At 44.4% G+C, this 16,285-nt stretch overlaps 1 protein-coding gene across 1 annotated transcript in view; it reads right to left on the reverse strand.

The window, feature by feature from the left end:
- The window catches only part of ZNF831 (zinc finger protein 831), a gene marked incomplete at both ends in the record, with an annotated part of 63,456 nt that overhangs the window by 42,327 nt on the left and 4,844 nt on the right, over window positions 1–16,285 (reverse strand). Inside the window, 2 exons of the mRNA XM_080925530.1 lie at window positions 6,866–7,002; window positions 15,683–15,822. Of these exons, the coding sequence (XP_080781656.1) occupies window positions 6,866–7,002; window positions 15,683–15,822 (277 nt within the window). The remainder of the gene's footprint in view (window positions 1–6,865; window positions 7,003–15,682; window positions 15,823–16,285) is intronic.

Here is a 16,285-nt window from a genome sequence, read left to right on the forward strand (position 1 = left end):
CTGACTAAACTGTTGGATGAAGTTCAGCAGAAAGCAATGAGACCTTTTTGGGCGTTTGTTCAGTGGACATAGAACTTACCACAGCATTGGGCACCTGAAGGCAGAGCCTGCTGGCACAGCCAACTCTGAAATCATATAGTTCCTGAGAAGGCACCTAAGATTCACTAACAAACAATGGGGACCAAGATCTCACTGGATGCAGAGAGAATAACTTTCAGAGTTTGTCTTGAAAAGCTAAGATGATGGGGGTGCAGCGATAAGAATGGAGCTATTATTAGAGGTTATGATGCCAGACTTGCACTAACTCGGAATATCGATAAAAGCCAATTAGGTATTGATGAATATGGAGTGTGTTTGACACATAACTACTAGGTACCCAAGAACCTACCCTCACTTTCAATTGACTTCCACACCAAGTCTCCCTAGAATAACTTTTTTTTTGTTCTTTTCCTTCATAAACACATTGCAAGGCTCCATCAATTTCTTCAAGGGGCGTCTCTTAAGCCCAAGACCCCTGAGTCTCTCTTCCCATTGTAATCCTGGTTGGATTTCTCCGGTTCGTTTTTCACCTGCCCTGACTCCCCCCATGAGTGTGAATGAAGTGGGCTTCCCATGGTCACTTCCATCAGTTCCACGACCTTCAACATCCTGCCTGTAATTTTCACTTAACAGCCAATTCACAGCTGTCCCCTTTCTCACAGGGAATACGTGTCAAAACCCACCACAGGTGACCGGGACTTCAGACCAAAGCCCAAAGCGGACTCTATTTACCTGAACACCGCTGCTCACAATCACAGTTCATTTATAAACTAGACCCACAAAGAGATTAACTAGAAATAAAGTTGAATATTTATAGCAATGATGTTATAAAAGTGTCTTGGAACTTGTAAACTTTGTTTCTAGAAGTTTCCATGTAATGTTTCTACCAGACTAGGTTAACTGAAACAGCAAAAGGTACAGGAGCAGAGAAGGGGAGTCTACAGTGAAACTGTTCTGAAGGGCATGTTCAAGTCTGGGATGAAGACAAAGGGGAGAGGCAGGCAGTCAGCGATGAGAAGAAATGGGAGGCCAGCATAAAAAAGTAGAGAAGCAGAGGAAAGGAGGTGAAGGAGGAAGGGGGATGGGGCTAGCATTCTGCTTGTTAGAGGGGCTTGGGGAGGATCCCCTGTTCCCAGCTAGGCAACCACTTTCATGTTTGGGGCTCCCCAACCATCTGGTGGCACCCCAGCCATCTGGATTATAAGGCAGACATCTGCTTTCTTGGTATACTCAGAAATTTGCTACTTAAAAACCAGTACTTACAATAAAGTAGTTTAAGTTTGCAAGATTAAATCTACAGAATTGCTTTCTATTACATACACAGACATAGACACATACATGCACACACACACATACACACACACACACACACACGTGAACATATTCTGTATTGGGAGGTCTGAAAAGTCTTCATATGTACATAGAAAGTTCTAGATCCCTCCTTCATTTGCTGAAAAGTTGGCTGAGATACTATTGGGTTTAGATTTAAGGAAAAAACCTCTGTTCTCTCTGTTCTTAGGAATACTTCACTCTGTAATCAGTGTAGAATCTTGTGACTTGGGTCTCTATCCTTTGTAACTTCCTTTGCCTTCTGCTTACAGACAGCTTAATCACCACACCATCTGTTAATCTGAATGATTAGCTCTGAGCTGTTGGAATGGTTTAGAGAGAAAACAAACATCTTTAAAAATATTTTTTTTAAAAAAAACATCCTCTCACTCTGTGTCATTCCAAGTTATTGACAGCAAGAGTCTCCAAGAAAACAAAACAAAACAAAACAACAACAAATGTTAGATCTAACTTGTTCTTGGAAAGGTGTGTTCTTGACCAACATTTAGAAAAGCCAGTTCCATAGGATACTCCAGAGCCAGAATCCACTGTTTTTCTACCTTAGAATAGGCAAATCTCCCAACCCAAAATGATGGGAATTCTCAATTCCATCATTTAATTCCATTACATTTCACCAACTACAGCCTCCTGCACCACCCTTAACAAGGTGGCACATTCTGATCTACCCTGGGTTACAGCTCCTCCTCCCTCACCTCCAAAAAGCCACACACCCACAGGTACACACGGGTACTCCCACTCACATGTATACACAGTACAGGCCCACACAGTCACAGGTACACACAGTCACAGGTACACACAGTCACAGGTACACAACAGTAATAGTACACACAGTCACAGGTACACAACAGTCACAAGTACACAACAGTCACAAGTACACACAGTCACAAGTTCACACAGTCACAGGTATACATGATTACAGGTATTCCCAGCCACAAATTCTACATAGTCACAATACTCACAGTTGGCAAGTACTCACACAGCACAGTGGCACACATAGTAACAGGCATATCATCAAGGCATCCTTACCCCTGGGGACCAGCTCAGATGTCTCGCTAGCATCCACCCTTTCAAAGGACACCTGACACAGTTATTTATTAATGGTAGACCACCAGAGTCCAGCCTGACTTCCTTTGAAGTTGGAGCATTTTGTCTTTGACACCCTTCACTTACTGATGAGCAACGGTAATGAAACCCCTTGACCCCTGGTTTCCAAGCAGTGTTTATTTTGACATGCTTTCCCACCCCTCAACTCAGGTGTCCATCATACTTTGTCAACCCCAGCTTGCTGATTTGCCCTACCATCATTTCTGAGGTCCCCCTCTGACACTTCAATAAAAACACACAGTGATTAATTTTTCCTAGGCCACTGTGTGGACCTCTCCCTGAAGGTTCATACCTGCCCTGCAGTGCCCATGCTCCCAGCTCTGACTAATTGCAGGGACAGGAAGCCTTTAAAAATGGGCACTAGGAACCCTGGACTTGGCTCATCTTGCTCCTCAAATATCAGACAAGAGAGATTAGACATCTGAGAGCCCCGCAGGCTGTTCAGGGTACTATACCTACATGGGGTGCAAGCCCGGAGCTGGGTTCCCGGAGGGAAATTAACTTAGTGCTATCCATCTTTGGATTCTGTTTCTGTGGAGACCTGCTCTTATTCATTAGCTCGAACCTTTGCTCCTGGGAGTGTGACAAAGCCATGGAAGGCTACTGTTGAATTTGGACCGTACAGAGTGGATTATCTCCAAGGGAAGGGAGATGGAGGGGATGTCTGAGGCCTCTCGGACATCCTGCTATGTGAATTCAGAGCCTCCCTCCAGCCTGAGAGAAGTTTTTGGATTGATAAAAGGCAGAGTTAGTGGGTTTCTAAGACGACTCTGTGTTCCCAAGACCCCTGTGTCTCTATGATTAAGCCAGTGCCCATGAGCAGGACCAGGGCTGCACAGGTAACCCTGGAGAGAACCAGAGAGTAGATGTACTTTTCTTTGGCCTACATGGTCCATGGCCTGGGCCACTGGGTAAGGCTAGGCACACTCTAAGGGAATGTGGAGCTGAATGTCTGCATTGCCCACAAAGCCAATGAAAGGCCTTACCCAGCTCCCTGAACTGGTCCCCCAGTCTTCTCCTTAAAGGGACACTGAAAGGTCTCATGCAGTCTGAGAATCCCAGAGTGTTACAGAGCCTACTGCTTAGAGTAGGTAGGGATGGAGAATCTCTCTCTCTCTCTCTCTCTCTCTCTCTCTCTCTCTGTGTGTGTGTGTGTGTGTGAGTGTGTGTGTGTAAAGAGACACGGTCTCTCACTGAACCTGTTCTTCATTGGTTTGGCCACACTGGCTATTCAGAGAAGCCTAGAGAGTCTCCTGTCCCCTCCTCCCCAGTGATGAGATCACGAGACAGCACACCTGGCTTTTCATTCAGGTATCAGGGACTGATGAACTCAGGCCTACACCCTTCCCCAGCAAGCAGTTTACCCAGTGAGCCACCTCCCAGCCCTAGGATTCTGTTCTTTTATGGCTTAGGCTAACTGCAATGCTCTACCCAATGTGTTTTCCATCCAGGAAATCCCAGGCAACAAGCCTGTTTACGCACCTGACGTCTGCACACACCCTGCCCTCTTGTCATTCAGAAAGGCGTGTACACCCCTTATGTGGGATTGGATGGGAGTGACTTATGAAGGCTGAAGAGCGGCTTCCCAACTGTTGGGATCTGTGAAAATGATGTTGGTAGAGTCCACAGAACAAATCGATGCATGATTCTTAAGGTGAGAGGACCCCAGGTTTAGTGAGGTCTCTAAATCCAGTGACGACTGGCCATGTAAGAAAAGAGCTGAGTGGGAAACTGCAGGCAATAAGCTCCTGTGATGTGCCCCAGGGATGCCTGGGAGAACTGTACGGAGATAAGAAGCACCAGCTTGTGATGATGCTGGAAGGGGACAGCAAGACAACTTTCTTACATCCAGCAAGCATGCAGGTGATGATGTGTCCTTTGCTGGACAGTCCCACATGGCAGCTCCTACATTCTACCCACCTCTGCTGCATCTCCATCCTGGTCATTTTCCTCCCTGTGCTCAACACCCAGCCAGAAAGAAAACCACAACTACCTTTCCATTAAGAAGCCCTGGTCTCCAAAGAGATCCTCCTCCCAAGACTCATGAGAGTAGCCTCATATTCCTATAGCAAGGGCTCTAGTCACCATGGGTCTCTCCTTCACTCGGCACTCTGTGTGTGTGTCACTGTCACACACGTGTGTGTATTAGCAATCAATATCACTGGTTGTTTTGGATGCTGTAAGTAAGTTGGGTAAGGCTATACCCAGAAGCTACTGTGATCTAATACTGAGCATTTGGGTCTATAGGCCAGAGCTTATGTGTCTTAGCTTTCCAGTCAAAATCCTCCATGTAGAAGTGAGCAGGTCACCTATTCCATTCTCAGTATGGCTTGGTCAAAGACAACAAGGAGCCAGCCAACCTGTCTTTCCTACTTTCTTGGTCCCTCCTACCTGTAGGACACAGAGCCTAGGCCTATGACTTGGCTGGTGTAAGCTCCCAATACAGCTGGATTCACCATTAAGCTGTTGAAAAGAGAGCCGGAGACCTCCATCCTGGGGACAACTGGCGGAATCCAACTGCTCTCATTTATTTCTGCTGTGACCATTGGCAACCTCTTGCCTATGGAAAGACAGGACCATCAGCTCCCAGACAGCTCAGCAGCAGAGTCCAACAGCCATGTTACTGGAACTCCCTGCCACATAAAGGAAAACCCTAGAACCAAACACTCATGGAGCTATGTAAAGATGAAGCACATAGAGACAAAGAATGAAGAACCAGACAGCAGAGACCATGGTTCCCACGTGAGGACCTTTCTATGTGGTGCCCCTTGTGCCTCTAGTTTCTCACCTTGCAGTGCTCTGAGGTCTGGAGTCCTAACAGTAGACTGCAAGTTGAAGAGGCTCTCAGGGAATGGGAAGAGGCTTGCCCTAGAGTCTAGAAAGCACAGAGATGCCATCCATACTGTCCTATGAAGGCCCACTGAGAAGGTATAGCCTCACAGGAAGCTCTGACCATTGTACAGAAGGAAGCCTGTGTTCTTATGTACAGGCAAAACTGTATTTATCAATGTTATGTCCTCCACAAAGGGCATCGTAGAGCTTAGTAGATGATTTCACTGAATAAGGAACAAAGAGATGTAGACAAAGGTGAGAGCCATGCACCACAGATAGAGTAGAGCTGAACTCCTACATCCTTCTGCACCCCAGCCTTTCTGCCTCCTGGATCTAGACCCTTCAGATACCTTACCCAGAGCAGTATTTTCCCTTCCCTAGCTGGCCATCCAACAGTAGGAGTGAGTACCTTCCTACATTGGTTTGATTCTGAGTATCAAGCACTACACACCAATCTCCCTCTCTACATGGAGAGAAGACTTTGGGGACTGGGGACAGGGGTGGAGCAAGTGCCATTTACCTGTAGGGGGTGCTGGAGCTACACAGAGGAGGAGTAATTGCCCCACTGTGGTCCCTAAAAATCAAAACTGGGGCACCAGACAAAGGCTCTAGTCAGCCCTTGAACCAATCAGTTAACAACCAGACAGAAAGGGTTGGTAATTCAGATGTGCTTGGCTGGATGGGCTCCACAAAGATGGCTCCATTCTTCCCAATCAACCCTCTTCAAGGCCGGAGTCACCACTGCTGCGTGTAAGGGGGCAGACATATTGATCCAGAGAAGTCCTCTGACTTGTCCTAGTTGCTCAGGGACAGGGTTTAAGATGCCCCTATTCCAGGAAGTAGCTTTCATAAGTCTATATCCCATTTCCCTCTGGGCCATGGTCTGATTGTTGCCCAGGTAAGCATTAGAAACGTGCCTTTCACAGAACCATAGTATTTGTCATGGGCTGTGATACTCCCCTACTGCCTCCACCCACCTCCCAAAGCTTTACAATGATGGGACTGTGCAAAAAACTGAGCATACTTCCTGTCCAGAGATGGGGGAGGTAGAGGCACCAGTCCTGATGCACACATTCCCAGAGGGAATCTGTAGCTGTTTAAGGCCTGGCTCTTGTAGCCAAGGCCTGGGACATGTTGGCATCTTGATTTTTTTTTCTTTTTCTTTCTTTAAAGATTTATTTATTACATATAAGTACACTGTAGCTGTCTTCAGACACACCAGAAGAGGGCATTTGATCTCATTACAGATGATTGTGAGTCACCATGTGGTTGCTGGGAATTTAACTCAGAACCTCTGGAAGAGTAGTTAGTTCTCTTAAATGCTGAGCCATCTCTCCAGCTCCGCATCTTGATTTCTTATGTCCCGCCATTTCCCACAGATCAGGGCTGGTTGTCTCACAGATTAAAAACCTCATCGTGGTCCTTGATTCATTTTGCCATTCTGGATTTGCCTTGCCCATCTACTGGTTTCCCTACTTAAATGCTAGGAACCCATGAGTTTGTACACTTAGTCTGGATTCACCACCAAGGAAAATGTTACCTGCCACTTCTGCCGAGCTCTTCCCATGGGTCCCCTGTGGCTCTAACCCCTCAAGTCGGTGAGGAAGACAGCTTCTTCTCGGCAACCAGGGTGGCTTGCACAGTCGTTTGGCTCTCTGCCAGAAACTCCCTTCACACCTGTGGGGCAGAGCAATGCATCTGTAATCATTGTGTGGAAGGGAATGTGCCAGCGAAGAGGCTCTGGGAATGACTGGGAAACTCGGAGCTGGACAGGGAGTGGTCTCATGGAGCCCAATCTGGCCTTGAACTTCCTCCATAGCTGAGGATGATTCTGATCCTCCTGATTCAGGCTCACAATATTTTATTGACAGGCAGGTATAGCTCTAAGGAGACCAGCCATTTTGTCTAGCACCCACATTTTAGGGAAAAGTAAGTTGAGATGAAAGTTCGCTGACACATGCCTTAAGCTCATTTGAAAGCTCTTTGCAAATCCTTAGATGAGCCGCCCTCTTGTACAGGTTTTGACTTCCCAGCTCTCGACTCCAATGGTGTTCCACAGAACCTTCTTGAGAAGAAGCAATATGCTTAGCATTCTTCCCGCCTAGTTGTTTGAGTTTCCTCCAAGACCCAACCACAGTACCATGCCACCAGGGTCTACTGCAGAATTTTAAGCCAGGGCTGAAGAATGCACTAGCCATGAGACAGGGGGTTTTCACCCTTCTCCACTGGGTGTCTACATTCGAAAGCAACTTGCCTTCCCAGCCTGGAGCAGGGGCTGTCATCCTCTGGGGTGGGGGTGGAAGGACTAACTCCTTTCCTGAAGCCTTGGTCCCATTTGTCAAGACCACAGGATCCCTGAAGAGCTACCAGGGGACTGGAGCTTCTGCTGAATGATTTTAAAGCACACAAAGAAAGGGAGGTGGGACCTGGGGGGACGCACAGCCAGTGAGTGTGAAGGCTCACCTTTGTCCCCAAGACCACTGGCAACTGCAGCTGGCTTGCAGGCTTTACAAATGGCACATAACCTGTACCTTGGAGACTCCATTCAATCAAAGTGGCCAGGGGGTCTGTCAGGACAGTTCCTGGCCCTCCAGGCAGTCTTACCAAAGTGGCATCTGGACCCTGTCACACTTGAGGAGAACCTATATAGATGCTGGTGCCATCTTTGAAGAGATGCTTTGTTTAGCTGTGGGCCGGGGAGGCCCCCGTCTCTCTGATGCTTTCAGAGAATTAGCCTGATTGGGCAGTTTCTCATCTGCTGCCATTCAGGGAACCCTAAGGCATGCCAGATGCTGCGAATTATCATCTAAGAGTTCTCCCTAGGGTTACCCATCTCTGCCCCTGCTGAGGGGGACACACCGTCTGGGCCAGTGGGGGCTTGACTTGCTTGTGTATACATGAGAAACTTTCCACCTCACCTCCACTCCCTTGTGGCTGACTGGCTGGTATGGGGTGCCGTGGTTCAGACATACTTATCTCTAAGTAGGACCATCTGTATGGTACAAGTCCCACTTCAGAAACCCTACAGACCCAGGCTGAAGCCAGACTCTTTAAGTGTCTCTACGCCCCTTTCCCTGACTTCAGCTGCCTCTCATGGCCTCCTCCTAAGAGCTCACTTATAACCCAAGCCCCACTTTCTAAAGAACCCAACAGAGGTTGATGTGGGTGTCGCCTCTCGGAATGCTTGCTTTGATGTGAAGGACCTTGAGTGTACACATGGCCCTAAGTACATGTCTACTTAGTACGTGATGCAAGGCCTGTTCCCTCTCTCCCTTTCAGCTTACTCCAGGCTGAGTTTAAGATCAACTTAGTTTTCTAAGTTCACATCTAATCTATGACACTGAGCTGATTCATTTCTCCCCTTCATACTTTTAAAAAGCCCCTGAAGTTTTGGATTGTGAACTGGACCACAGCCTCTTTTCTGCTTCCTCTGGGTCCTCGCCATGAGTTTCAGCATATCTGTGCTCCTTGGACTTATGGAGACCAGTGAGCATTTCTTGCCCAGGTCAGTGCAGCAAGGATCCCTGAAGACTGGTAGGTTAAGATCCTGATCATGTGGCCTTCAGTGGAGGCTCTTGGTTCACACGGGAGATAGAAGGGCTGAGGTTTCTGTCACGAGTCTTGACGTGTTGAAGTGTATTAACCCTGCTGTTGCTCTGCAATATTGATGTAATGAGATCTCAGGAGAGACCTGGCAAGTAGGTGGACAGGCCAGCTTCATACAAGCTCCTCCAAGGGAGAGCTCAGCCCTGCTGCTTCTCCTAGCTTCTCTCGTGGCCCTAAGGACATGTCAAAGCAGAGAGAAGCTGAGAGGTATCTGTGACCATGCTCAAAACTCTGGCTCTGAGGCCAATCAGTCACAGGCTCTCAGCCATGTGTGGGAGGCATAGACAGCAAAGGCCACCTGAACTCAGAAGTCAGGCCCATTGTCCACCTATCTGTGAACCTCACCCCACAGACTTCTCTGAGTAAATCACATCTTGACTGAAGACAGGAAGAGCAAATGCATACATTTGTGATGTATAGACCCTTGTGATGAATAGAATCCTGTCCTCGGGGCCAAATGTGTCCTTTAGGACTCAGACACACACACACACACACACACACACACACACAGTGCCTATAATCCCCACTTCCTTAGAGCTGGCTATATTGGCATTTGCTAGAAACTTCCTCAGACAAGTCTCTGAGCATGTCATGCTTGTACACAGGCACAAATTAATCAGCAAAACCCAATTCCATGGTCCATTGCTTGCTGTGGGCCTGGCACAGATGTATTCCGAGAACTTTGTGAATCTTTGGGCCTCAAGTTAACATCTAAGTAATTAGGCATGCAAGCATGACGCTTCGATGAATTTCCATTTTCGCTCTCGAAATGGATCCCGGGTTTTTGACTCCCTCTCCTTTAACATGAGCGGTGTCATTAGTGAGGTAATGTTGGAATAGAGAGAGGGAGAGAGAAATGAAACCAAACGGAAAGGCCCTGAAATGAACTTCGAATGTAAATGGGACCCAAACACAGCAAACAGCCAAGGGATCTTTGATTTTTATGTAAATTCTACACTATGTTTTAAAACTTTCCAATAAGATAAAAATCTCTATGTGTGAAAAATGTATGGATAATATAATAGCATATCTGTAGCTTCAAAAACACTAAGTCATAACTAGTTGATACAACAAATTAAGAAAAATCACATTTGGTTTATGCCCCCTGGTTGCCTAAATCACAAAAATCAAACCAAATCCTTCCCATACATATGGCAGTGTATTTATGTGTTTTAGAAAAGTATCAGAGGAAGTCTTTACATGCTCATGATATTGGGAAGTTAGGGAAGGTATCTTTAACATGACCATCACTGGGTAACTACAAAAAAAAAGATAGCCTTATAGACACATGGAAATGTACAACTTCTCACACACCATCCCAGCTCTTAGGAGCTCCATCAAAAGTCTGAGATTGGCTTAACCAAATAAGCAGAACCAGAATTTTAAAACATTAGGAATAAAAGCAACTTCTTAAAAATAAGGCACAACAAATTAAATGTGAACCTAGTCTCCTGAGTTCTGAGCCCTGACCTAACTCTCTGGTCCCAAGGTCCTCCTTTTACAAAAACCAACTGCAACTTTAAGTTAGTTGTTCTTAAAAGTTAAATAGATTTAAATGTATTGATAGTCTGATTGGAAGGTACAAAACAGTTAAAATACAAAAGAAAGAAAACCTGGGTAGGTAATCTGTTTTCATCTCAATGGTTTCTATAGACCCCGTGATTTTTGGATATGTCCCCTAGCTTGATGGGACAGGACCTTAATGGATTTCAAGGGGGCAATTCCTATTGGCCCCTTCATGCCATGCATTCACCACTCCTGAGAAATGAGTGCCCACAGGGAATAGGGAGAAATCCTTCATAAACAGAAGAGACCTTCCCTGATTCCTGTGGGCTGAGACCAGGAAAACCTTAAAACATCAAGAGCTTCACTTAGACTAGAGCCTGGCCGGGTTCACAGAAGCAAAACAAGTACTCTCCACTGCACCCTAAGAGGGGTGCTTTCAACCCAGGTCTCAGTGTTCCCATACCATGAACATAAGGAAGTCAGTTACTGTGAGACTTAATATGTAAACAGAGGCAGACCGGGGACTTTAACTGCTGGGATAGTCAAGAGCAGTTTCAAAAACTGAAGTGCAGTTTCAAAAGGATTGGGGGCCTGGAGAGATTGCTAAGTCAGCAAGGTATTTGCCATGCTAACACCGTGCTGCTCTAGATACTCAGCATGAGCACAAAAGCCAGGCAAAGTGACTGTGAGAGTGTGTTACCCCATGCCGGCTGACACACTGGCAGTTCAGGCAGGAAGAATGCCTGATCTGTCCTGGCCAGACAGCCGAGTTGAATTCACAAGCTCCAGGTTCAGTAAGACTCCCCACTTCAGAGGATAAGGTGGAAAGATTCTGTATGTATGAACTTCTTGGAGATAAAACACAATGTCCATGAATAACTACATTTGAAAAAAAAATCAGTGGCTTTAAGATCGCTCTCTCAATGGATAAAGATGTTGCCACTAAGCCTGAGAATCAAAGTTCCATCCCCAGGACACACACAGTGGAAGGAGAGACCTTACACACTGTTTTCTGACCTCAACAGACACAGAATGTACAAACAAATAAATGTAATATAACTGTTTAAAAGGTCAGGATGTCAATGAACAAGAGACCACTGTGGGAAGCTACAGGTGGAGATGAGGGGTGATTCATTTGACTTACAATCTGGACGTTGTGTGGACTGGTGGACATTGTGTGATGAAGTCACTCCCTAGAGCGGAGTGGGATGAGATGTCCACCCAAGGCTTCCTTCTGCTTACCAGGGACTTTTCGACAATCCCTGCTCCTTCTCTCACCTGACTTTCCCTTAAAATCTTATCAAAAGTTCCTCTTCACCACCTTGTCTTTCCAATCCATCTCCATCTATTCTGACAGAAGTACCACACTGTTTTGAATTCACCAGCTTTATTAAAAAAAAAAAAAAAAAAAAAAAAAACTCTTGGGTTAAGGTGTTATAATCAAAATGCTATTTGTATCAAAATAAACAAATTGCCCATGTCAGGACAAGCAGATGGCCATCAGCAAAACTCTGAGCTTTTATCCATAACCCATACCACAGAGAAAAGTGAAGTGAAGATTCAGCCCAGGCTTAAGTGTGGAGCCTAAGGTACAGAGTGGTGGGGAAAGTGTATAATATGGTCAGAAAGAAACTTTGGAGATCTTACACTGAGAGCAAGCACAGCAAAAGGGGAAAGGAAGAAAATGTATTTCTCAAAGTTGAAGACATAAGGGAAATAAAACCTGCAAATTTGAGATGTAGGACAGTGGTAGAGCTTGACATTTGTATGGGTTTAGTCCCAAGAACCCAAATAAAGAATAAGGGAACTATTTGGACCAGGCATTGTAGCACATACCCATAGTCTCACATTCAGAAAACACTTGTCTCAAAAAAAAAATAAAAAATATTTAGGTAGTCATGTTGGTGAGAATCTATGGGCTTACCTTCAAAAACTATCACCAATGTAGCTACCTAAACATGAGCTGAGTCCCAGACAGCCACAGGCATACAACTCGACCAAAAAGAGATAAAGTGTTCATGCACACAACATAAATGTAGTGGTCACCTTTAACTGGCAACTCAATACAGCATAAAACAACCTAGGAAGAGAATCACAATGAGGAACTAATCAGGCCAGGCTGGCCAGAGACTTTGTCTGTGAGGGGTTGTCTTACGTTAATTGATGTGAGAACACCCAGCCCAGAGTGGACATCACTTCCTGGTGTTGACTCCGGGGGCATGTAAGAATGAAAAACTCAAACTAAACACAAGCAAGCAAGTGAAGGAAGAAGCATGCATTCATTCTCTCTCTGCTCTTGACTGTAGGTGTCAAGTGACAGTCATGTGACAGCTGCTTCTAGCTACTGTAGACTTGACATCCCTGCTATGAGGAACCATAACTTAGGACTGTGAATTGAAATAAATTCTTTCTCCCATAAGCTTACTTCTGGCATTTTATTTGTACTATGTTTTACTTTGGCAACAGAAATTAAACCCAATAAAGCAATGAGTCTGAGAATAATCAAGGTGTCTGGGAAAGCTAACCTCAGAGAAGAGTAACTCCTACACAAAGACAATGAGTTTGTTTCTCTCTTAGTCTAGAAGAAACAATTAAATCTATACTGACAGAAAGCACATTAAAGATTCACTGGGAACAGGAGAGGCAAAGTGAACAGAAGAGAGGAGTATCAGAGATGTGGTGAAAACTTTCTTCTATTGGTGTACTACATATTTATGTCAATTAAATTATATGTCTTAAAGATATGAAATTTATTAAAACTCAGTTATATATCAATAAAGCTTTAACAAAGAAGTGACTTAATGAACTAAGAAAATTAGTAAAATTTTAAGGATACCACTGAACAATGCATCCACATTGTGTACCCATACAGACACAAATGTTATTAAAGGTAGAAGACATGCAAGTCAGGCCTGGTGGTACATTCAGTGAGACCACATTCAGGAGGCTGAGGCAGGAGAATCATCAGTGCAGGCCAGCTTGGTGATTGTTGAACAAACATGAAGACCTGAGATGAACAAATCCCTGAGCTATAATCTCAGAACCCACATACAAAACCAAAGAACAAACAGAAATGTTAACATGCACTTGTAATGCAAGCACTGGGAAAGCACACAGGAGCAGATGCCTGAGTAAGGTACAGGCCAGTAAGAGATCCTGACTCAAAAATAAAGTGAAGCTGAGAACAGACCTGAAATATATCTCTGGCCTTCATATGCACTGGTACACATGTGAATGTTCATATATATGTACCACACACACAAGAACATACATACACATGAACATGCACATACACATTTGCACAAACACACACATATACACAGATGAGAAAGTCTAAGAAACATTAATTTTCTGTATTTAGAAAGAAAGGAGAGAGTGGGATGGAAATGGTACTTGAGAAATAATGGATGAGGATTCTAGATTGGTTACATAAAGGGTAACCTCTAACACATCATAGTAAAATGGTGAAGCACAAACACTAAAGGAACAGCTTTAACAGTAGCAGGACATAAAGACATTTCATAGACAGAGAAGTGGCTGACATCAAACTTCAACAAAACAGAAAGTAAAGATGATGGAAGAAGAGCCTTGATGCCCCAAGTGAAAAGGAGTGTTTAGCTAGAGCTTTGTAGCCATAAGAAATACTGCACGTCATCAGGATGAATGCAGCTATTTCAAACTGATGACAACCAGGGTAGGTTTTTTTTTCTTGCAGGAATCCTGAAGAGAATACCACTAGGACGATCCAAAATGCATCCAGAAATAAAAAATGAGGCAATTTCATAGGCCAAGATGAATAAGATGGCTTTAAAAACTAAATTCTAGACAGAAGAATGTATACTTCACTTTTAACAGGTAAAAAATCTATACTATCTAGACTCTCACAGGATCCTGTAAATTATATTCATCATTTAAAAGATTCAAAACAGTTAACATTAACAAGCATCAAAGAAGAGTGAACCTCATTCACAGAATGTAATACCTCACAGCAATGTCAGGAAGATGGATAGGTAGGTGAGTAGGTAGGTAACTGGACAGCTAGATATATGGATGGATGGATGGATAGATGGATGGATGGATGGATGGATGGATGGATGGATGGATGGATAAATACACAAGCTACTGCCCCAGTGCCATGCCTGCCTGCCTTCTGTCATGCTGCCTATCAAGATGGCAACGTACCCTAACTCTTTGGAATCATGAACCTCAAATTAAGTACTTTCTTTTATAAGTTGCCTTGGTCGTGGTGTTTTTTAGGCAATTGAAAAGTAACTCAGACAAGGCCCTTGCTCAGAGCTTTTTTGCTCCTCTGTGCCCAACTTCACATATTCAACTTTGAGAATCTTCTAGAGAGGTTCCCTAAAAAAGATGCCTGTTCTTGACTCCCAAAAAGTCAACTATTAAGATAAAGATCTTCAAATTTAATAGTCTGTGGGGGTATGTATGTAAGACAGCTGAAAAACAAAGTTGAAGATCCAATACTGAGAGAGGTAGGAACCAGGGTATTCACAAAGCACAGCTCCCACCTAACAGGGTGGTTACTACTACTCTCTGCCCAGTTTTGACCACCCAAGAAGACAAGTCTTGTGTCCTCACAACTTTTGATAGCTTGAAATGAATGGAAAATAAAGACACTTGTATGAAATCTGATTTTGATGATGTTGCTGTAATTTTTAGACAGACCCCTTGCTTGATACTCTTGGCACAAGAGCTGTTGCTGAGCTCTTAAGGCCTCCTAAAAGATGTCTCTGGCCTTACCTAGAAAATAGTTCTTTTAAATGTTTATAGCAGTATCACCAAGCCTTAAGATTGCTGAGAGACTATCTTTGCTTCTCTGGATTTAAAAAAATATTTTTTTTCTGCAAAAGATACACATAGCTTGCAAAAAAAAAAAAAAAAAAAAAAAAAAAAGGCTTAAAAGCAATAATTAACACATACTCTCACAGAACTTGATAGATGGATTTTCAACTTGATTAACTTGATTATCTCAAATATTTGCTGTGTTTTTTCTTAGAAATATACCAGTAAACAATTACATGGTTAGTGGGATCATGCTAGATGGGCAGTGGGTAGCAGAAGCAGATCTGGAGCCACAAAATTTAAGACCAATAGAATAGGAGATTCCCTCTAGAGCTGAGCTGCCATTTAATGCCACATTAAGTTCCTGGGGGTTTAACTAAGTAACTATATGCTGTTCCTAATACTAGACTAGCAGGGAAGGAGAAGAAGAAGCCAGGTATCTTACCTCTTGGAATGAGGCATCAGTTTTTTCTGCTTGGTGTTCTCACGAGATGTCTTCATCCTCTTACGCAACAGTTCTTTCTTCCACCGTGGTCTGGACACTTGGTCCTCAGCCCTCAGCCCTGGGACTGTTGGATAGGGAAGCTGAAAATACCAGGCATGTTGGCATTATGTCACTCAAAGCCCTCATGTTGGGGACCACCATGATGAGTTCTTTCTGGACAGAAAGGACCCTACCTATGGAAATCATTTCACCCAAATGTTGTGTTACCAAATGCCCTGAACCTGTTCAGTATTTTTACCAGGCCACATGGTTTTGTGCCACATGGAACATTCCAGAACCATGCCCAGGTAGACCTTTAGTGGAAATGCTGGACCTTTGATGTTAGTAGAGAATTAACCATCATCCATAGTCCCCCACCCTCAGGAATCCCTACAATTTGGAAGAAAAAGATTTAAACCAGTCCTTCAATCCCTACTCTCAGCCCCTGGGGGGAAGCAAGATTGTTTGTAAGTCTCAGGTGCCACCCTTGTCATTGTTTCAGAAGCCCAATTAAAGCTGAGGTCTCATTGCTACCTTTAGCCATCTCTTAACAGGACTAAGACT

Source organism: Micromys minutus (genome assembly GCF_963924665.1).
Source record: "Micromys minutus genome assembly, chromosome: 11".
NCBI lineage: Eukaryota > Metazoa > Chordata > Mammalia > Rodentia > Muridae > Micromys > Micromys minutus.